We start from the raw sequence: 22,536 nt of genomic DNA on the forward strand, positions 1-22,536 counted from the left end.
GGAGCACAGGCTCCGGACGTGCAGGCTCAGTGGCCATGGCTCATGGGCCCAGCCGCTCCGTGGCATGCGGGAGCTTCCCAGACCGGGGCACAAACCCGCGTCCCCTGCATCAGCAGGCAGACTCTCAACCACTGCGCCACCAAGGAAGCCCACTGGCCTCTCTTCTAACAACAGCCAGAGAGGGCCACCACATTTCATCCAGAGGCAACAACGTGAGGGGAATTTCTGTGGAATGCATAAGACCTGGGCAGGGGAGCAGCAGGGCTTGGGGCTTAGCAGGAGTTTGGAGTTTGGAAGGGGAGGTCCTGACCCCTCCGTGTTCAGCATCAGGATCACGGCAGCAGGGACGGCGAGGAGCAGGCTCTCAGCGCCCGGGCGTGTGGCCGAGTCAATGCTGGCAAAGATCTCCCTGGTCATCTGGGCATCAAACAAAGGGTGGGTGGAATCTCGGCCGGCAACAAGAGTGGGGATCTCCGAGGAGCTGGCAATGGCCAGCATCTTCAGCGCCTGCGAGAGGATGTGAAGGCAGAGTCAGGAGTGGGCAAAGCCACCATGCAGAGGAGGGGAGAGCCGGGCCGTCATTCTAGGCCTCAAACTTTGGGGCAGCTGAGCTGTTTGCAAATAGAAACGCAAGAGGTAGTGATGGGACATTAAAAAGAAAGGAAAGAAAAGAAAGCCAACCAAAAACACCTAAGGCACCATGGTAATGTGAGCCTGTAACTTCTCTCTGCCAGCACCGAGGCTCGCCGAGTGCTGGGGTGGCCACCCCTCCGCAGCTTCCCCTCAGGACGGAGCCCTTTCATAGCCTCTACTTGCCTTCAAGACTTTCCTTTAAGTTGTCTTCCATCTCGCTTGGCCACTCCTCCCTTTGAAAAACCTCTCTTCCCTTGAGTTCCATAACTTCTTGTCCTCCTGGTCGTCCTACCTCTCTGGAGTTTCTCTGCTGCCGGGTCCCAAACACGGAAGTTCCTTGTCCCCCTTCTCCTTGATCTCCGCACCCCCTCCCCACACAACCTTGGCCATTCCCCCAACTGCCACTACCACCTGTGTGCCAACACTCCCACCCCTATGTCCCCTGGCCTCCAAAGGTAGTATCCAGCCTGCCTGGACAAGGCTACCTGGGTTGACTCACAGGCAGAGCAGCTGGAATTATAGGAAAAAATACTGGTAATACGCCAACTTGTTTGCTGGTACTAAAGAGAATCTTAAATTAGCATGAACACTAAACCATCAGGGTGGAGAATGTCTTGGCTGGTGAAAGGGTTGACTCTTGAGAAGAAACCTTCTAAGGATGAAGTAAATTAGAAATAATTCTCAGGACAATACCCCTTGTGAGGGCTGGACCCTTCAAGCAAATGCTACCTCATAATGAGGCTTTTTCCCTTTAGCTACCTCCCCCTCCCCCAAGCTGAATTCTGTAGACCTTAAGTTATATACAAAAAGATGCAATTCTGTTATAGGGCAAGAGTTCAAATTTAGAGGCAAATGTCGTATTTTGGTCATGCGGTTTGAAAGGATCAGGGAATTTTTTGAGCAGACACAGGCTCAACTAGGAATGCTTGGCTGCTCTTGGGAGGAGCAGCACCAGGCTGGCCCCATAAAGGACGAGCCTCCCGGCCTCTCCCTGGGACGCCTGCCCTAAGAGCACCTGTGCTCCAGTCCATGCTGCTGCCGTTACACTGCTGGAATCCATTCTCAGAACTGCTCTGGACAAGGCCTACCTGTCCCCTGCCCATAGCTCCCTACCAGCCAGCCCTTCTGTCTGGAGTACTCAGGAAGCCAATTCTTCCTCCCTGAACGAGGGGCTCCTTTCACCATTCTCTGAGCCCAGGGTGGGCAAGGCAATGGCAAGGCTGGCTGGGCTTTACCCACATCTGGTGAGGAGGTATTTTCTGTGTACCAGTACCACTCAGACAAAAGGGTTAAAAAATACTCTGTCACATCTAGAAATTTAGTCTTTAATCAGACACCTAGTTGTAACTAAAAAGCCAAGGGAAAGTCAGCATACCTAGAAATTCAACCTGACCTTCTCTCCACACCTCTTCCTCCTCTAACATTCTCCCCCTTGGCAAGTGACCACCTTATCCACCCCTGCTGCTCAATTTTCAACCTGGGAGTCATTCTCAAAAACATCCTTCTCCCTTCCTCCAAATACACATTCAATCTCCAAGACTGTCCAGCTGGATCTCTCCCATCCACCTGCATCTTTCCATCCCAATGTCTCCTCCTTGTCCGAATCACCAGAGAACCTCCTCGAGATCAGCCACGCCCTCAACCTGCCCACCCTGCCCATCCCTCTCTACCTCCAGGCCCAGTCCACTCACCGCCAGCCCTGCCTGCTGCACCAAGACAGAAGTCTTATATTCTTGCATGCAAACCAGCACAGCATAGATGCCACCCTCTCTGGCGAAAAGTGGGCGCCACTCGTGCTTGGTCATGAGCAGGTAGAGGAGGCGCAGGGCCAGCACCACTACCATCTTCTCTCCCACCTGGTTGGTCAGCAGCTCCACCAGCGTCTTCACTAGCTTCTCTCTGAAAGAGAAGAGACATCGGGGTTCCCCATCCCAAGAGTCATGTCTACTGCCTGCCCAACCCTGTCCACCAAGATCCAGTCCATCACCCCCCCACCCCCCTCCATCCTACTCTCCCTGCCTCAGTCCCAGTCCTGCTGCCCTCTCCTCTGCAGTCTGTCTCAGGCTCTTCACCTCATCAAGTAGGGATTACTGCAAAAAGGTTATGAACTCTGGTTCATCTTTTCAAATAAATCTATAAATTTAGTATAATGCTAATCAAAATGCCCAAAAGGTTTTTTTTAAAAAAAAAAATGACAGGCAGGTTTAGGTATAGGAAGAGAAAATATGCAAGAATTGTCAAAAAATGTTTGGAAAGAAGTAATTGTAGACTTGCCTACTACTTATCAAAATATAAACTTACAATAATTAAAACTCTGGAAACAATACAGGGTAGCCAAACAGATGAACAGATGAGAAGAGAGATAAGGGTAGCATCTCAGACAGTGAGGACAGGAAGGACCATACAAAACGTGAGGCAGAGACATGTGGCTATCTATCTGAAAAAACGAAGGCTGGAGCTCCGCTTCACTCCATTTGCAAAAATAAACCGCGAACAGATTTTAAACGTGAAAAGTCAAATCATAAATATTTTTAGAAAGTATAAGGAAATATTTTTATAATCCTAGAATGAAATAGACCCTCTTAAAACCCAGAAGCCATTTTTAAAAAGTTGAAAATGTAGCAACATGAAAATCTGAAACTTCAGCATAATGAAAGATACTATCCACAAAACTAAGAGCCCAGCCACATAAGCTAGAGAAAGGATCCAGTGGAAATGCTGATCCAAAGGGAAAGAAGAAGTGTCTCCAGTGTTCCTAGATCACAGTGAGCATCACAAGAGGAAAAAAGCCGGGACTGACATTTTTCTCCACAATGACAGAGATGCATGTTGAGGAGGTGGCCTGGGAAACAGGAAGGAAAGGAGGACAAAAAGAAAAATTCTGGGAAATAAGGCAAATAAAAGCACTGAGAAAGTTGTGTTTATCTCTGTCTTTTTTGTTGTCATTGTACTGGGGTCTCGAGGTCCAGAGGTCCTGGGGTCCATAGAGCCCTAACTCCACCAGGTGCCGATGGGGACCAGCGGCCAGAGTGCTAACAGCCCCTCCCCATGTAGAGACGCTTTCTGTCTTCTCTCATGAGCTTTATGATGACTACAACGTGAATCGAACGTGCTTTAAATATATATCCCTCTCTGTAGCCACGATTTACTATAAACAAGTTAACATACATATGAATGCATATGAATATGAATAAATAAATATAAGTAAGGATGTTTACTAAAATGTTAACAGTGACTATCTCTGCATAAAGGGTTTTCAGATGATTGTTATACTCACAATTTTCTATTTTTCTTACAGTGAGCATGTATTCTATATTCAGAAAATTAAGTTAATATGATTTTGAAAGAAAAAGACAAGCAAAATATTTGAAACAGAAGTAATGGATTAATATCCAGAATGTCTGTAAATTAAAAAAAAGTTTAAGGTGCAGTGGTTAAGAATCCGCCTGCCAATGCAGGGGACACAGGTTCGATCCCTGGTCCGGGAAGGTCCCAAATACAGTGGAGCAACTAAGCCCGTGCACCACAACTACTGAGCCTGCGCGCCACAACTACTGAGGCCAATGCGCTTAGAGCCCGTGCTCCGCAACAAGAGAAGCCATGGCAATGAGAAGCCCACGCACCGCAACAAAGACTAGCCCCCGCTCGCCGCAACTAGAGAGAGCCCACAAGCAGCAACGAAGACATAACGCAGCCAAAAATAAATTAACTAATTAAGAAAAATACATTTAAAAAAAAGACTAAGGGCCTCCCTGGTGGCGCAGTGGTTGAGAGTCCGCCTGCCGATGCAGGGGATACGGGTTCGTGCCCCGGTCTGGGAGGATCCCATATGCCGCGGAGCGGCTGGGCCCGTGAGCCATGGCCGCTGGGCCTGCGCATCCGGAGCCTGTGCTCCGCAACGGGAGAGGCCACAACAGTGAGAGGCCCACATAACGCAAAAAGGGAAAAAAAAAAAAAAAAGACTAAGACCCAATAAGAAAGTGGGCAAAGGATATGAATATTTATAGTAGAAGAAATACTATGCATGCAAATATGCCTAACTTCTCTAGAACTAAGAAATTAAAACAAGGAGGTACCAATCACTTCAAATTTTGCCAACCTGATAGATTTAAAAAATGATTAATATCCAGTGCTGACAGATGTGAGGAAAAACAGATCGATTAGAACACTATTTGAGGGAACAGACTTGTGGTTGCCAAGTGGAGGAGGAGAATGGGGGAGGGAAGGATTGGGAGTTGGGGATTAACAGAGACAAACTAATATATATAGAATGGATAAACAACAAGGTCCTACTGTACAGCACAGGGAACTATATTCAATATCCTGTGATAAACCATAATGGAAAAGAATATGAAAAAGAATATATATATGCCCAAGAATATTAACCATCGTTAATATTCCACCCTCCTGCTCAGCTACCCCTCAGGCTGACCCTTCTTTCCTCCTAGCCTTTCTAACTCTTGATCTCATACCTCCTTCCCTCCCCCCATCATCCTCCCCCACTGACAGCTTAAACCATAACCCCCTCCACCTCTCCACGGTTCTAACCTTAGGGATCTGTCGGGACTGACCAGAGGGTGGTCCCGTTCAGTGACTTCCTCCACGGCCTGAGAGAGGGCATAGAGTCCCGAAAGCTGCAGATTTGTGTCCAAGCTGGATATCTGCACAGTGGCCACGACCGCTGCCACATGCTGATCCAGGGAACTGCGTGGCCCAGGACCCCGCAAGGCTCTAGCCATTTCTGAAAGCGGTGAGGGAAAGGCAGTGCCTTAAAAAAACTGTGGCACCTTCACGTTGGAAGTCTTTAAAGGTCAAGTCCAGTTATCCTACTGATATTTTAACACACTGTTCACTACTGTAGCTTGCACCTAGAACTTTCCCTATCCTGTGTGAGGGATTTAATAGTCAAGCAATGAAGATGACGATACTCTGGAATACGGACCCTCCTTTTCCAGGGATACTGAAGAAAGGGAGCAGTGATCAATTACAGATAATCAAGGTCGAAGGAAGGAAAATGGATGCATGCTTCCAAAGCATTTTCCCATACAAAAGTGACCTCCCTCCACGGCTTGCCCTCTGCCCTGACTACCCACTTCTCTAGGGACCACCCAGGACTTGCTCCAACCTCTTTGCCCTCCCCTCCCAGCACCTGACTCACCACTGGCTGCCTCCTTCATCTCGGTGGGCAGAGCCATCCCCTCAGTCACCAGAAGCTGGTTAAACAGCTGCGAATCACTCTGTGCCATGGGGGGCTCAGTTTTTCCCCTGGCAGGCTCTGCCTCTAATTTAAGGGGCTTTGCTTTGGGGGACTCAGCCTCTTCCTCTGAGAAGTTGGCCTCTGACTTGGACTCCTCTTCCAGATCTGGGGAACTGGAGTGACTTCGTGAAGAAGACAAGCTGCTCGGTGCCTTGGGTGGCAGCCCGTACTTGGTGTAGATCTGAGAGTTGAGCAGGTCGCTGAGGGCACTGCCCTCAAACCGATTACTGAGAACCTGCAGCAGACCCTCAGCCATCGCTATGGGCATGGAGATTTCACCTAGGGCCTTCTCACTCAGGGTCTGGCAACAGAATGGTATGTATTTTTTAGGAAGGAGCAGACGCAAAGGCCTTGGGGACATGAACAGAAGGGCGGCCACCTCCCACCGTGCCTTGCACACCTGCTACATACTAGACCCTCCTGGCACTTGCCTCCTCCCCCAGCAGGACCCCCCGGGCTCTCTAACCCCTCGCTTCAGCCTTCCCCTAGGCAGTCCCATATGGTGAACTACCTTAGAGGATCCCGCCTCCAATGCCATTCCAAACCCCCCAGGTATCGCAGGCCTGTAATACCTCATCCAGGTTCTCCCGAAGATTCTGGAAAATTGGCTGCTGCTCACATACATCCAACTTCCTGATGAAGAAGAGAAGCTCCCACCACTCAGCCTGGGTCAGGTATCCCAGTTCCTCGTTCTTCTGAGGCTCGGGCTGGAGGTACGGCAAAGAGTAGAGCCCATCCACCGGCTTCCAGTCCCAGGAGGGAAGTGCTGAGGAGACAGGCATGAGGGGCCTCAGCTCTGCCAGGAACAGACTGAATTTCTGAATCTGTGGGGCAGTTCCTGGTCGGGAAGGGCTTCATTCCAGCCACTCCTCCTCTGTTCAGAGACACGACGTTCATGTCCCCTCCATGGCTCACCTGTGCCCAACACAGCAGCCCCCGCCCCCTTCTCCACAGCTGCTGAAGCCATATCCTCAGCAGTTTCCTCGGGGCCCAGGATCTCCAGCATGTGCCAGTGCACCCAGTAGGTACGGCCGGTCGACTGCCAAAAGACCTAGTACGGAGGGAGGAAGAAAGAGAGAAGACAAGAGGGCTCAGCCCTGTGAACCCTTTGCTGTGCAGTCTGGAGAAGACATGGCTGGACCCAGACCTGGGCACACAGTCCTCAGGGGCACACCTGGCTAGGCTTGGGAAACCTCCGTTCAGCAAAAGGCTCCCTTCCCCTACCAGGCAGGCCCTGCCTCTCATCTCTTCCTAATCCGTATGGCCTCCGCGCCCACATTCCCTCCTAGCCAGCTCCACTGGTGGGGGTCAGGGTGTCTGAACATGTCAGTTCTGCTTCCTGGGTGGGAAGGAAGAACTGTTTCCTTGACCTCACAGGCCACCCACTCCTGCCAGATTTTCTCAGCCCTCCAAACAGCCCCCCTCTCCATCACTGACCCCCTTTAAACCATTCCAGTTTTCTTGGGGTTGTCTCCTTGGGTGGCCTGCAGGAGTCCCCTGTGTGGATGCCCCAGCTACGCCCCACCCAAGACAGACCCCCAACGGTGGCCCATCCCCACGCTCTTGCTCACCTGCACAGGGGGCACACCATTGTTGCTCTGCCGGAACTCGCCCTCGTCCCCGGCACTGATCTCCTCGTAATCGTCCAGCATCCGCACTCGCATGCCCGGCTGCAGGGTCTGCTGCACGTACTCGCCGTAGCCACTACGGCTAGAGAATTCAGCGCGCTGGCGGAAGGCCCGCCCTTGCCTCCTGGGGGTGGCAACGTTGGTGGGGAGTAAAAGGCTGGGGCCTGAAATGCCGGGCTGAAAGATGGACCGGGTTGGCCGGGGTGGCGATGCGGCCTGTTCACTGAGGTTCCGGGCCCAGCCCATGTTCCGCACGAGCTCTGAGATGAGGTTGCCCACAGCCATACTGAATTCCAGCTCCCGCTGCCCCCGGCTTTTCTCCCGGCCAAAATCCTCCCTTGAGGATCGGGAGCCTCGGTCTCCAGTCCCTGGCTCTGGACTGTTATTCAGCTGATCCAGCAGGGAAGTGACACATAGGTAGCGTTTCACCAGGGAGAAGAGCAGCTTTCCTGGGATCTGGAGGACACAGTCCATGGTGTAGCCTCTTCTCCCGGCTTTAGACCCTCTCCTTTCCCCTCAATATCACCCTCTCCAGAAAAAGATAAAGGCCTCATCCCCATACCTGTAGTTCTCAAACTGTGATTTACAGAAGAAACACACAAGGAGTGCCCTAAAACAGAGATTCCTGATTCTCATCTCAGAGATTCTGAGTGGGGAGGGTAGCACGAACCTTCATTTTAATGACGCAGTCCTGAACCACATTTTCAGAAATGATGCCCTAGGCCTTGTACACAGCATTTCCCCCACAGCTGCCAGGGTACCTGAGGCAGATGAATGCCCTCAAAGGCCATGCAGTGCTCCTCAGAAGACGTGGTCTCTGCAAACAGCTCCAGCAAAGTATAGCGGCTGTCAAAATCCATGTGCTGCTCGATGCCATCTTGCTGGCTCAGTGACAGAAGGACGTGAGCCCGACTTCCTGTAATCCACACCCAATCTGTACCTTCTCCTCAATCCCCACTACTTACCCGCTGCCTTCCCCCAGACTCTCTATCCCCTACCCCCAGAGGCTTTCAAACTTCTCTGTGACTGAGACTCACAGTAACACACACATTTTACCTGGTAACCTAATACAAGTGTACACATATGAAACTGAAACATATATTTCAGGTTACAAAACCTACATTTCTAAGTGCCATGTACTGATATTTTACATTTTAAAAAATGTCGGTTATAACCCACCAGACTGATTTCATAAGCAACTAACAAATCTCAAACCAGTTTAAAAATATAAACGTATTCCCTTCTCTGCCACCGCACTGAGAATGGACAGATAAACCAGGTGCTATCATTTTATCCTGTTTATGCACCTGTGATAGCTTATTTTATATTTTTCCCTTTGCAAGGAAACTGATGTCCACCAAACACTAGGCATTCTTACAGAGCTGGGAAATCCCTCCTCTTCCTGTTCTTACTCCTGTAGCCTCATTCTCCCCAGTGTTTACCTTCTTCCCCTGGCTGTCTCTTACCAGCATCATGGGCTGCCAGAGCCTGCAGCATCTTGCCCGCGCTCCGACGGATCTGAGGCTCAGGGTTGCACAACATGTGCATGAGCAGGTCTAGGGCGCCTGTCTCCCTGAAGACACCAGTGAGGGGCCCGATGCTGGCATAGGCGCTGAGCACGTGGATGGTGTGGAGCACAGCGGCCGTGAGGCTCGAGGTCCCACCTTCTGCCAGCTGCCTGGCAGCCCTGCGCACCAGCGCCCGCACGTCAGCCTCCATCTCTCCCATTGCCACATCATCCAGGCCTCCCGGATCTCGGGGAAAGCTTCCGGAACCCCCAGCTGTTTCATGCTGAGGTCCCTTAGATAATGCCCGCTCACCTAACAACATGGGGCAGTTGGCGTAGACCTCGGGGGCTGACAACCACATGAGGATGTGCTCTGCCTTGCCCTCTTCCACACCCACTCTGCCCACTTCCTCACACTTCAGGACACTCCATCGGATCAGGTATTCAGGACGCCCATCATGCCCAGGCCGCTGTCGAAGAAGTTCTTCAGGATATGCTTGCAGCCGGGGCCCCAAGGGCACCATGAGGTCCCCAGGGCGCCGTTCCCCCACCATCCTGACTTCCTGGGACACACAAGGAGAAAGACAGAGGCTGTGTTGGAAAGGGAAAAGGCTACATGAAGGGGGTGGAATCTTGAGGCGTAGACAGGGTGGGTGGTGATTGGTAGGTTGCATGGAATTTAGAGGCCAAAGAGAAAAGGCCAAGAATAGGATGGAATGAATAACTTGAACATACTTTGGGATTTATAAGAGGAGAATGACGTGAAAAATGGTGATAGAAGGAAATGAAAAGATTTAAGAAATAGAAGAAATTACAAAAGAGGATGAGAAGAATAAAAGGCAAGGTAACAAGAAGAGTTGACAGTTAATCAGGACAATTTGGGCAGAACAGTAGGGCGGCTGAGGGGTACAGATCAGGACTTAGAAGGATGACACAGGTGAGCAGGTAGGACAGCAGCCTGTGAGACAGTGGGGCCAGAACAAGCCAGGAATGTCAGGATGGCGAAGTGGCAGGACAAGGAGTATAAATGACAGGGTAAAACTGGACTGTGGATATAAAAGGGGGGGCCACGGCAGATACAGAGAACAGAGATGAAAGGAGGCCCCCACGTGCAGATGGCTGGACGGGACAGGGGTATGAGAATATTGTGAAAGGGGGAGGGGACTAGGGGCCCAAGTAAAATCATGGGAGAAAAAAACCAGGTCCCACCCTGCACTTATGCAGTAGGTACGGTGAGGCTCTAAGTCAGGTAGTTATAGACAGAGGCAGTGATCATGGAGTTGAAGGCTAGGGAGTGAGGTCAGGAGACAGTAGAGATTCTAGAGGAGCAATATATCAACAGTACAGATTCAGAGTCAGATAAATGGGACTCTGAACTCTGGCTCTTTCACTTCCTGTGTGCATGCTTTTGGACAAGTTACTTAACTTCTACGCCTCGGTTCCCTCCTCTGAAAGATGGTAATAATATTCATACCCAATTCAGGAAGTTGTTGTAAAAACTAAAATCACTACATAAAGCATTTAGAACAGCCTCTAACATACAGTGAGCGCTTAGTAAACAGAATCTAATATTATTATTCTTAGAGAAGGAGAAGGTAGGATCAGTCCCCAGATAAACGGAACGCTATTAAGCCAGAAAGGATTATAAATACGTGTGGGGTGATAGCTATGCTATTGGTCAGGGAACACTATGAAGCAGTGTGGGGACAACAGGGAATGATAAGGATAAGAACGGAGGATAAACCAAGATGAAGAAATGGTGATAAGGCAGGGGTCATGTTGGGGTACAGGGACAGAAGATGAGAATAGAAGAAAGGCGTGAAGAGGAGGGGAAACATGGGATGTGGACCTCGATGGGGGTAGGGGTCCAGTTAGCATGGGGAGCAGGACAGGGAGGTAACCAGAGATGTGCGATGGACAACTGATGAGCAGGGTGAAGTAACACCATCGGAAAGGCCTAAATGGGGGGAGAGGGAGGGCCTAGAACAGGAGCAATAAACTGAGGTGTGGAGACGAGGTCTGGATGCGGGGATGAGACAGCAGGTAGGCGTAGGTGGCAAGATCAGGCCCGAGCTTGCAGGCCAGCAGGGGCCGTAGAGGCGGCCCGCATCGCCACAGGAACGGGCTTGTGGGGCGGGGTGAGGATGGAGAGGCGCGGTCGGAAGAGGCTGACTGGTCCGAGCGAATCTCAGCAAGACCTGGCTCCTGTCGTCAGCCCCACGGAGAGTGGGCAAGGGACCGGGGAGGGAACGAGGCAGGGACCGGGTCGGCGCAGAACTCTCCTCTCACCTCCCACCGCCCGGCTCGGCCCTCGCTGGTACACAGCGCTGGTCCCACCGCGCTGGTCCCGCCGTCCTGGCCCCGCCGTCCTGGCCCCGCCGTCCTGGTCCCGCCGTCCTGACCCCGCCGTCCTCGCTCCGCCTCCTCAGCAGCTCCCTTCCGGGTCACGTCGCGAGTGCACGCACGGCCGGGCGGCTACGGGTCCCACCGCGGCCCACGGCCGAGCGCGGCCGCAGCGCAGCGCGCAAGCGGAGCATGCGTAGTACTCGGGGGCTGCTGCGCTGGGGGCGAGCTGCCCGGGGAGGGGTGAGTGGGGGGCTGCTCGCGGAGCCCGGGGTAGTGGTCACGTTGCTCCTTTCTCAGCAGCCGTAAGCAGCCCTTTCCATCCAATATCAACTTTGAAGCCCTCCTTCCCCTTCACTAGGTCTGCCTTCCTCATCCCCCACTGAAACTCACACTCCCACCCTAGGGCTTTCCTCTTATTTTGCACTAGGTCACGTGGCCCTGAGTTTCCCAAACCCGATGCTTTGGATTGGTTGCGTCACTTTTCCTATTAATTAAAATTGCTCCTCTCTGTGTTGACCTAAGCACCTAGCACAGCTGGGGCCAAAGATAAAGGCCCGAGCCCCCCCACCCCGGAAATGTTCCTCAAGTATAATCCTAGAATTTCAACAACCCAAAGCACCCCTTAGCATTTCATCAGCCAGGCTTACTTCTCAGAGCAGCAACTTTTGGGGTTTGATTCATGTTCACACCTCCCTCCCTCCAATATGGGAAAACAAAGGCAAAGACTCCACAGTCTGTGCACAAAAATGATACATTTATTGAAAGAGTATTTTTTCTTAATACAAAAGAAAGCTCTGTACATAGGACTGTGACCATGTCCACTATTCCTGGGTCAGCATCCCAGGGAAGTAGAAACCACTAACATACACACCCCACATTCACACACACACATTCACTCAGGCACACACACACCCCCCAGAGCCACCAAGGAAGGGAAACACCAAGGGTCGCTGCACATATAAATGCCACCTCATCCCTGACGCACACATGTTCTCCCAAGGCCACGCTCACACAACACACACTATAAGCACTTTGCCTGATTCACTCACTGGGTCTGTCTTTTGTGGGAAGGAGAGGAGGAATTCATCAAGGTCTCCTCCCCTGGGTGGGAGGGGGGAGTGAGTGAGTGATGGTGGAGTGAAAACAAGAGCAGAGAAAAGGGGCTGGGCAGTTACAGACCTGAGTCCCAAGCTCCCCCACTCTCTAGCCCCTGATTTGCCATGCCCCAATCTTGTAAGCCACCCATAAGCCCCCAGCTACCTCCAGGAGAAAGCCAGAAAGATGACTTCCATCTTGGCACCCCAAACTGGGGCAAGACAGCAACGGGGGTTAGAGGTTCGGAGGTTCTCAAACATGTCGGCAAATCATCCCCTTGATAGCTAGGCTGTGCGTAAAAATGTCCCCCACCCCTTCACCTAATCACAGAAGCAGGCTTGTTCCTACTGAAGGCAGTCCTAAGGGGTTAATAAAACTCCACTCCACCGCTGCCCTGTTCTGAAAAAGCTCCCTCTCTGGATACAGGTGGTAAAGGTAGGCTCTGACACAGGGTAAAAGACCCTCCCCCTATGTTGGCCCACCCTCAAGGTCTACCCCAAAGCAGGTAGAGGGGGTGGGGCACGGCCCCTGTACAAATTACATAAATACTGAGGTTACACTTAGAAAAATAAAGTCATTTTCTTCAAGGCTTTTTGTCTTAATTTTAAAAAGTTACAGTAGCTGCTCACTCCCTGGGAGAGCTGCCATTTCTGGCTCCCCTATTCCCACACTCAGCCCAAGAGCTGCTCCCATTTCTTCTGCCCCCCCCCCATTCCTGCCTTCCGCCCCCTCCCAGACCCCACCCTGCTCACTGCAACTTGGGCCCCAGGCAGCTGCAGGCCTGGGGGCACACAAGGCTGCAATGCCCATGCGTGTGGCACAAATGAAGTCGGTTGCCTCTGACACCCTCCCACCCCCATCCCCACATTTGGTCTCCCTTTTCCCTCTCCCTAGCAACAGCCCTGAAGGACAAAAAGAGGCCCAGAGCTGTGGGTCACCCTCCCCACCCCGTTGGGGCATGGCCTGAGGGCCCCTCCCCCGGTTTTCTCCTGGAAACAACCCAGGACCGGGCGATCCCAGCATCTCCCCCCAACACTGGCGGGCCCCAAGCTCATGGGGCGGCTCTGTCCCCAGAAGCCCAGCCAGCTCCAGGGAGCCCCAGGGCTCCCCAGGGAAGGGGAGCTTGGGCAGGGAGGGGGACGAGAAAAACGCCATAAAAAAAAGTTAAATATTTTAAAAATATATATTTATAGATTTGTTTTCACTTCGTCTCCTCAAATAAAAAGTTCAAAATCAACTTTAAGTAAAGCAGCTGGGAGGAGGGGGGGAAGACAGGGGGAGAGGGAACACCGGTGGTTCCCTCCAACCCAGCAGCCCCCGGAGTTCCGAGGGGACTGGCAGGGCAGGGCAGGTCACCCCAGGAATCTGCTCCATGCACAGGCCCCGCTACTCAGGAGCTGCAAGGGCCATGGGCGCGGGCAAGTCTTGAGGGAAGAAGCCCCATCTCCCCAGCTGGCTCCCTGAGGGGCAGGGTTAGGGCTCTTTTGACCCAGCCTGTGGCAGACGCAGAGCTGACGTGGGGTCAGCAAGGAGGCTGGGGAGAGGACCCCGACTGCTTCCTCAGGGGGACACAGTGCCTCGTCCCACAGAGACCTGTGTGTGGGAGGGGGAGCACGGTCCCATCGGGTAAGCTAATACTCATGGCAAACACGGAGCCAAGCTGGCAAGGGGAGTCTGAGGAGGCAGGACAGCCCCACCATCAACAGAGATGGGAGGTGGAGCTAGAAGGAGGGGAGGGTGAGGGAGGATGGGGTGGAGGGCAGGCTGGCCCATTTCTTTGGCTGGAGTGAGAGGGCTCAGTCCTGTGGCTGCCCACTGCTCCTCCCCGCCTCCCTCCTGCGGCCCGTCAACATGTGTGTAAAGAAAACGTGAAAAGGCAACAATAAATAAGTGGTGCCGTCCCTTGGGCCATCTGTCCAGGGCGGCAGGGCGGATCAGTCACTCTTGGTGCTGTGGGCGGCATCCAGGTTCACCACCTGTAATTCGGTGAGGTTGCTGCTGCTCCCGGCCTGCTGCCCTATCACAGCCATCTGGAGGGAAGGGGATGTGTGAGGAGGAGGTAGGGGGCTGGAACTGACCAGCCCCCTGCTCACCTGCCTGCCTGCCCACCACACAGGCCTGACCAGGAAAATAGATAGGCCTCTCGGCTAAGGATCTTGGCTTGGACCACCCAGTAATGGAATCCCTGAGGTCAAGATAAAGAAGGGGCTGGCTGACTGGGGTGAAAGGTGCCCCCACCTACCTGGTGAAGCTGAACTGCAGAAACAGGGATCTGCACTGTCCCAGATGGCGCTGTCAGGAACACCTGGGGGACGCCACCTGCATTAAAAAGCCACAGGAGAAACTCAAATCACTTGCTCGAGAGAAACTTCCAGATCTTGGAGGTGTGGTGATAAATGCACAAGTGACTGGGTGAGTCTCAGATGTAAGTGCCCAAAGGTAAGCGTCCAAATGTGTCTAAGTATGTATGTGGGTGTGGGTGTTCAAGTGTGCATGAGTGTCCAAGTGGACAGCCTGGGTGGAGTGTGTGTGCAAGCATCTGTGTGTGTAAATGTGTAGGTATATGTGTGAGCACCTGGCTTGGGTATGTGTGTGTGCATCTGAGTTGGGGGAGGCATTTGAATGTGTGTGTGTGTGTGTGTGTGTGTGTGTAAGGGAGGAAATGGCCCTCCTTTCAGCAACCCTGCCCCCCACCAAACTCACCTTGCTCCTGGACCTGGCTGTGGGACACCTGCATGGTGGATGGTGCCTGGGAGAAGGCATTGAGCACGGTGAGGCTGCCATCAGCCAGGCCCGAGGTGGGTGCATACATCACTGCATGGGGGCTGGGGTACATCATGTGGCCTCCCACAGTTGTGGGCACAGATGACGTCATGATGGTGGCGGGCAACGTCACTGGCAAACACAGACACACGTCAGGGAGGTCGGCACTGGTCCATATTAACATCCCTCATCCCACCCCCAGGAACTCCAGGCCTCCGGAGCCCTCTTGCCATTTCCCAGGTCAAAAGCTAGATAAACTTGTTCCTCGGTTCCCTGTCATCAACTAAGACTATCCTTATTTTTTCTTGAACACAACACCAACCTTTAAGTGTATCCTATCACATCGTTCTATTCCATTATCTATCTGCTCTGTTCCAAGACCCCAAGGCCCTGGGAAAAACAAAGATTACAATGACTGACCCAACCCAAGGAAACTCAGATACTCTTCTTTTAGAGAGAGAGCTCCCTCATCCCGTTTTTCACTTGTTCTCACTCCTCTTCCCTCTTCCTCAACATGTGGCTAACAGATTCAGCTTTTAAATAAGCACTTCTCGGGCTTCCCTGGTGGCGCAGTGGTTGAGAGTCCACCTGCCGATGCAGGGGACAGGGGTTCGTGCCCTGGTCTGGGAAGATCCCACATGTCGCGGAGCGGCTGGGCCCGTGAGCCATGGCCACTGAGCCTGCGCATCCAGAGCCTGTGCTCTGCAGCGGGAGAGGCCACAGCAGTGAGAGGCCCGCGTACCGCAAAAAAAAAAAAATAAATAAATAAATAAATAAATAAATAAATAAATAAATAAGCACTTCTCCAATGTTAATGTGCATACAGTGACCAGGGGAACTTGTTAAAAATGTGGATTCTGATTCAGTAGGTTTGGGGTGAGGCTAAAGAGTCTGCATTTCTGGGCCTCCCTGGTGGCGCAGTGGTTGAGAGTCCGCCTGCCGATGCAGGGGATATGGGTTCGTGCCCCGGTCTGGGAGGATCCCATATGCCGCGGAGCGGCTGGGCCCGTGAGCCATGGCCGCTGGGCCTGCGCATCCGGAGCCTGTGCTCCGCAACGGGAGAGGCCACAACAGTGAGAGGCCCGCATACCGCAAAAAGAAAAAAAAAAAAAAAAAAAGAGTCTGCATTTCTATCAAGCTCCCAGGTGATGCTGTGATACTGGTCCTCCTTCCACAGACCAAACTTCGTGTAACAGGTTGTAAATAACTTAAAGTACTTAAAAGTACTTTTATTTTGAAAGTGTCTCATCATTTCTGAAATGACTAGAGACACAGAGGGGAATTATGGTTACTCAAAACCTAGGACACCCTCCCACAAGGAGACAACTACTCTAGAAGTCCTTCCTGGTAATTGAGCAAACGTGTGTCTTTGGGCAAGTAACTTCTCCTTTCTGGGCCTCAGGCTTCTCACCTAAGGAGTGTAGCTTCAATGGTCCCTAATTTCTTCCTGAAATCCACAGCCCTACTGCAGGGCAGGAGTCAAAACCCAACCACCCTCACCTGACTTTCTCATAAGGATTAGGGTAAGGGTTAACCCAAAAGCCTCAGTCTCCACATTAAGAAATTCTCTGACCTTAGTTATGGGATGGATACTGCTGGGCACCTGCTGCTAGGCCTCATGAAGGAGGCACAGCAGGGAGGTGACAGAGCTTCGAGCTATACCTGTCCCGCTGGAGGAGGTCTGCGTGAGGTCTGTGCTGCTGTCGCGAGAGGGAGACGCTTGCTGTGGGGCCTGGTGCACCTGAATGGCCTGCACTGGGACCTGCTGGGCCACTGCCCCACCTATGAGACACAGAGACTTACTCGTGCTCTGTCCTACCCAGCCACCACCTGCACCAAGCACCCTCAAACACCCCCAGGCCCAAGGTCTGGCATTCTATCCCCGATTCCCATCACTTATCTTTCCTGGGAGCCAAAGAGGCCCTTCATGACCAGAATCTTGTCTCCAGGGGCTTCCACACTCTCCTCTTGCCCTTCCCTCCTCCTCCTGCCCTAGGCCCTGACTCTACCCTCTTCGGTTGACACAGGAGCAGGCACTGACCCATCAAGGACATGATCTGCCTTCCAGTCAAGGTAGGGAAGTGGTAGAATATCTGCTGTCCTTGTGGCGATGGAGGCACAGGGCTGGGCTTGCTAGACAAGGCCAGAGCATATGGTTGAAACTTACTGACAAGAATAGTTCAAGTCCCAGTGGGGAGGGACCCAGTGCCTACCAATGGGACATAAGAGGCTCCTCTCAGGCTCTGGCCCCTGTGCACCCTCCTTCTGAGCGAGGAAAGTCATTCTCCTTGGGCCAGCCCTAAACCCACTCTTAGCATGCTGAGTTTGCCCCTTGTGACTCACCAGGCATCAGGGTGAAGCCGGTAGGCAGCTGCATGAGGCCCCCAGAGGAAACAGGGCCGCTGCCTGTACTCTTCAGCACAGTCCCGTTGGCACTGCTGCCAGCACTGGGGCTGACGCTAGCAGACACTGGTGCCAGGTAGTTGGTGATGGGAAAGGAGGGGCCGCTGCTGACTTGCATGGTGGTGGAGGTGCTGGGTGCTGTCTGGATGGTGGAGGTGGTACCCGGCAGGTTGGTGACAGTAAAGGCCGGTTTCAGTGTATCCTACACCCAGAGTAAAGATGGAGTGGTGAGCCTCTACCAGACCCTGCCCCTTCAAGAAACTGTGTGGACTGACAGCCCAGAATGGAACCAGTGTGCTTGCGTTCAAATCCCAAGTCCACCATTTACCTGCAGCCTGACTCTTAGACAAGTTATTGAGCTGCTGAGCTTTTTTCTTTAGTCTTCTGTCTGTAAAAGAAGGATAATACCTACCCCATAGGCGTTGTGAAGATTAAATAGGTTAACATATGTAAAACACTTAGAATAGTGCCTGGCTCATAAAAAAAGCAGTATTTGCTGCTCTTATAATGATGACAGTGATAATGTCACCTGAGGTCTGTTGCCAGCTCTGGCAATGATAACCTGTGTGACCCTTGGAAAACCTCTTCTTTCTGAGCTTCAGTTTTCTTCTTCTGTAAACACGAGGGGGCTGGGCTACTATGTCATCCTTAAAAGGGTCCTTCCAGATCTGAACTGCCAGGCTTCTGAGATAGGGACCGACAGTTTTTCAGGGAATTTAGGGTTTGAGAGCGATCTTGGGGGTTTGGCAATGAAGCACCAAAAGAATTTATTCATTCAGCAAAATTTCATGGGAATAAATTAGCCCTACTGCTAAAAGAGTGGGGAGCCTAGAGCACTGACTCTCCCCTCAGGGAGGCTTTGTTTTTAGAAGAGGAAGGAGGAAGCCACGAGCTGAGAACCAGGCCCAGAGAACTGAGGGGGCTCCGACACTGGAGCTGGATCAGCGCGGGATGTTTGCGAAGCAGTGGAGCTCGAAGCCCCTGATTGGTGGAGGCGTTGCTAAGGCAAACAGTGCCGCTTCCTCCGACTGGCCAGTTAGTGAAGGGCCACCCAGAAGGTGGAGCTCCCCAGAGCAGCAAGGGCGGAAGCTCCGCCCCCTCTCCTTACCGGGAAAAGGAAGGGGGAGGCGTAACCACGGCCGGCATCCCTAGCAGCCGGGCGAATACACTCCCTAACGTGCGCAGACCCGGACATCCTGAAGAGGCAGGCGGCTGGCTAGTAAGGTAGTCTCCAGCCTAGTCAGCCAGCCTGCCTGCTGACAGTGCTGGCTTCCCAGGACCCTGGAACCGATGAGCACTCCCTTCCTACTCCCCGGCCACCCAGCCGGCCAGGAGGGCAGGGCTAAGCGACGCCCCCGCCCCCAGCAGGGAGACAGCTGGCGGGAGGAATGCAAGGGCCCTGCCAGGCAGGCGGGCTGCAGGCGGGAGGCCGGCGTGGAGCCGGAGCCGGCCTTATATGGGCACGGAGGCCGCCCGCTTATCTAGGGGGCCGGCCTCCTGTCAGGATAGAGAGGATGGACACCTGTACCCGAAGATGCGGGGCACTAACCCGGCTCCACTCCACATCAGTAGGCACCTATCCACCTGTCCTGGGCGAGGGAGAGAGACCCCTTCCCCTCTCTGCCGGTCAAGTCCCTCCCCTTCCTTCCCCTCAGACAGGGGACCCAAACACACCTTGGTCTCCCCACTGCTGTCGGACTCCGACACCTGGTAGGTGAGATCTGTTTCTTCAAAGCCCGTGGCACTCATTCTCTGGTCTGTGGTGGGGTCTGAGCGGGGTGGAGAGTCTGGCGAGTTGAGGCAGGTCTGAATCAGTGCCTTGCCAGTCTCACTGGTGATCATGGGCTGCAGTTTGCGGGTGGCAAAGGTATACACATGGCCTGTCTCACTGGCCACCAGCAACAGCACCTGTGTCCCTGTCAGCGTGGACAGCTCATAGGCCTGGGGGTAGGGGGGGAGATGGGTAGGTCAGCAAAACTTTTAATCTCTACCTTCCTTGGGTAGTGGGAAAGAGAGGGAAGTACACAGTGATCTCAAGCCCCCACTCCCATAATTACCTTCCTCTCCAGTGACTCTATAGGGTCTTATCTGAAGGATATCTGAAGGTGAGCTGAAGAGTAGAAAAACCCCATGCTTCTCTTTTGAGGAACAGCCTCACTGACCTGCAGATACCCCAAGCAAATAGCCACAGCTCCCGGTGACAGAACATATAACACCTCAGCGGACACGGAGGGGCCCAGGTAGCTGCTCCAAACTACAGCTTGGTGCCCAGAGCCTCACGAAGAGATGGCTCCCACTACCTCCTCACCATCACAGGGACCAGGATGAAGTCGCTACTACACTGGAAGTCACATAGATGTTAGGGATAAGGGGCCACCTAAGCTCTAAAATGTCCCATGTTTCTTCCCAGAAACTGCACAGGCACTAACCTGTTGCCATTTTGTCCTGCTCTATAATACTCTGCTCCCCCTTTTCTCTTTCTTTGTCTTGACTCAACAGTGTCTGGAGTGAGGGGAGATAGCAGCTAGATTAGCAGCTACTACCCTGCCATAAACCCAGGAAGGGGACCTTCACAGACCTTCAAGGATGGCCCCATAGGTAGCATCCTCACTCCCAACAAAGTTCCACAACCCACTGGAAGCAGCCTTGGTTTCTATATGGGATAAATATAAACCAGCCAATGTTCCCAGAGTTCTAGCTTCTTGTTTCCCAGTTCCTCTGCTTTCATCCCTTCCCATATCTTCTATACCCCAAGACAACTCCTTTCCTCATCCTTTTCACTGGATAATCAGCTAGAAGAGGAGGCATTTCTAGGTACCTCTGCAAACCTTCTCCCCAAACTCCGTGCACAGATTTTCCCCTAGGGCTGGAAATCCCACTTGTTCCAAGGGCAAATGGTTCTGAAGCCTGTCCTGCAGGGAGTGTGCCGGCTTCCAGTGGATGCACGGAAGACACATGGCCATCTCAGGACTTGGTTTCTGATGCTCAGGGCAGCATCAGTTCTCCTGCCCTGCTCCCTTACCTGGGGCCCTTGAGCCCCATTCGGTCATCAGCCCTGCCGATCCTTCCAGCCAGCACTACTCTAGTGATGCCCACCTTCCTCCCACACATGTTCGCTCATTGTTGTTATGCAGCTCCAACCTCCTCACCCCCATACCTTCTCTTCTCCCTGCTTTTCCGGCGCCTTCCCCCCAACACCAGAGCGCACTGGACCTACTGACCCCCGGGTCTCATTAACCACCCCCCGGGCAGCCCCGCAGCCTCCCATTACCACTCCTCACTCCTCCGCTCCACGAGGGCCCCGTTCCTCTCTGGAGCCCGTCACTCCCACCTCGGCGCCTTTCCTCTCTTTTCCGGACGTTCCCGGCATCTCCCCTCTCCCCACATTTCCCTGGCGGCCCCTCCCCTTTCACCCTCCTGGGGCAACAGCCATCCCCTCCCACACACCTCCTGCGGACTCGCCGCCTCTCACCTCCGCCTCGGCTCTGCCTCCTTCCCGGGCTCCCCTTGCGCGTCCCCACCCTCCCGGTCTCCCGTGGCCGGCCAGCCTCCCGGCCCGGTACCTTCTTCATGATGCCCGTCTTCCTCTTGCTGAAGGTCGTGTAGCGCCGCAGCTTGTTGTCGATGAACTCCATCTTGATCTTCACGCGGCCCCGAGTCTTCTTACCCGGCTTGGCCCCGCTCACTGCGCCGCTCACCGGCCCGTAGCCCCCGGTGGCCGCCGCCGCCGCCTCGGGCCCACCGACCACCACGCCGAGCTCCATCTCGCTCAGGCTCCGCTTCAGGCCGCGCCGCTCCGCGCCCAGCTCCTCCTCCTCGCCCGACTCCGAGTCACCCTCGCTGCCGCTGTAGAGGGCCCCCGCGGTGGGCGCCGGGGTGGTTGTCGCTGCTGCTGCAGCCTCCCGCTCAAGGCGGCCCGGGCCGAGCCCCGCGCCGTTCCCGGGGACCCGGCCCCCGTTAGCCCCGCGAGTCCCGCCGCCGCCTCCACCGCCTGGCCGCCCCGTCGGGGTCCGGTTCAGGCTGCCCCCCAGGGCCGAGCCCCGGCCCAGCGCCGCCGCGGCCCCAGCTTGGCTCGGTAACATGGCGCTCAAAGTAGGAGGGCGGACGGGCAGTCAGCGAGGAATCGGAGCCGCCGCCGCCGCCATCGGCTTCCCGGCTCAACCCGGCGCTCCCGCTGCTGCTTAGTGCCGCTATCGCTGCCGCCGCTGCCGCTGCGAACCCGGGGCCCCTGCACGCCCGGGCCGACCTGGGCCCTCACTTTCCTGCCCCTGTGGCCCGGGTTGCCCCAGGCCGCGCGGAGCGCCCCCTGTCCGTACGCTAGGGCGGCGCGCCCGGCGGCCGTCAGCGTCCCCCGGGGGGCAGGGGCTGCTGGCCGCGGCCGAGACGGCGGGTGGAGGGGGCCGGGACCACGCGCTGGTGGCGAGGGATCCCCCGACCCTTCCCCCCATATAAAGAGATACAATGTTTCCTTTTATGGCGAGGCCGCTCCTTATATGGTGAGCCCCTGCACCCCCGCCCCATTGGTCCGCTGTTCCAGCACCTCCGCTCCCCATTGGCCCACAGGGAGCGCTTATTTGCATAGACATACCGAACTCGGTGCTGTCATCAGGCGTCAGACGGCAACTCCGAAAGGGGAGGAGCCGACGCCTCTTAAAGGAACAGGAGAGGAGGTACGACTCCGCCCCCCTGACCAGAGAATGGTAGAGAGAATTGGGAGGAACCTGCGGTAGGGGAAGCCTGGAAGAGCACTGGAGCGCAGTCTTGCGGAAGAGAGGGAGCGGTACTGGGAACCCGGTGCTGGAAGGGCTGGAAGCTAACACTGGGATAGTCCCTGAGTGGATTGTGCGGATTGCAGTAAATGATATGCAGCCCAAATTCCCAGGGACTGCAGGGATTAGAGCATT

At 54.0% G+C, this 22,536-nt stretch overlaps 2 protein-coding genes across 2 annotated transcripts in view; both read right to left on the reverse strand.

Annotated features, from left to right (window-relative positions):
* CUL9 (cullin 9) overlaps positions 1-11,413 on the reverse strand; it is a 38,209-nt gene extending 26,796 nt beyond the window's left edge. Inside the window, exons 1-10 of the mRNA XM_060109132.1 lie at positions 11,315-11,413; positions 8,985-9,588; positions 8,280-8,434; positions 7,462-7,974; positions 6,806-6,941; positions 6,463-6,656; positions 5,792-6,191; positions 5,182-5,374; positions 2,325-2,532; positions 311-507 (exon numbers count right to left, since the gene is read on the reverse strand). Of these exons, the coding sequence (XP_059965115.1) occupies positions 311-507; positions 2,325-2,532; positions 5,182-5,374; positions 5,792-6,191; positions 6,463-6,656; positions 6,806-6,941; positions 7,462-7,974; positions 8,280-8,434; positions 8,985-9,579 (2,591 nt within the window). The 5' untranslated portion in view covers positions 9,580-9,588; positions 11,315-11,413. The remainder of the gene's footprint in view (positions 1-310; positions 508-2,324; positions 2,533-5,181; positions 5,375-5,791; positions 6,192-6,462; positions 6,657-6,805; positions 6,942-7,461; positions 7,975-8,279; positions 8,435-8,984; positions 9,589-11,314) is intronic.
* A 1,797-nt stretch (positions 11,414-13,210) lies between these two features.
* Positions 13,211-22,058, reverse strand: SRF (serum response factor). Its single transcript, XM_060109804.1, has 7 exons — positions 21,196-22,058; positions 19,307-19,573; positions 17,573-17,834; positions 16,892-17,011; positions 15,170-15,361; positions 14,709-14,785; positions 13,211-14,496 (listed from the first exon to the last, which is right to left on the reverse strand). Exons 1-7 carry the CDS (start codon positions 21,712-21,714, stop codon positions 14,401-14,403), a joined length of 1,533 nt encoding a protein of 510 aa, XP_059965787.1. The 5' UTR covers positions 21,715-22,058; the 3' UTR covers positions 13,211-14,400.
* Between the last annotated feature and the right edge of the window lie 478 nt (positions 22,059-22,536).

Source organism: Mesoplodon densirostris, chromosome 10, assembly GCF_025265405.1.
Source record: "Mesoplodon densirostris isolate mMesDen1 chromosome 10, mMesDen1 primary haplotype, whole genome shotgun sequence".
Classification (NCBI taxonomy): Eukaryota; Metazoa; Chordata; class Mammalia; order Artiodactyla; family Ziphiidae; genus Mesoplodon; species Mesoplodon densirostris.

Bases quoted from the DNA above. Each gene is read 5' to 3' on its own strand.
- SRF (XM_060109804.1), bottom strand. From the start codon at position 21,714: ATGTTACCGAGCCAAGCTGGGGCCGCGGCGGCGCTGGGCCGGGGCTCG. The intron at 17,012-17,572 runs GTGAGTCACAAG...TGTGTCTCATAG, and splicing joins CGGCTTCACCCTGATGCCTG to GTGGGGCAGTGGCCCAGCAG. The intron at 14,497-14,708 runs GTAGGTGGGGGC...CCTTCCCTCCAG, and splicing joins CTGCAGTTCAGCTTCACCAG to ATGGCTGTGATAGGGCAGCA.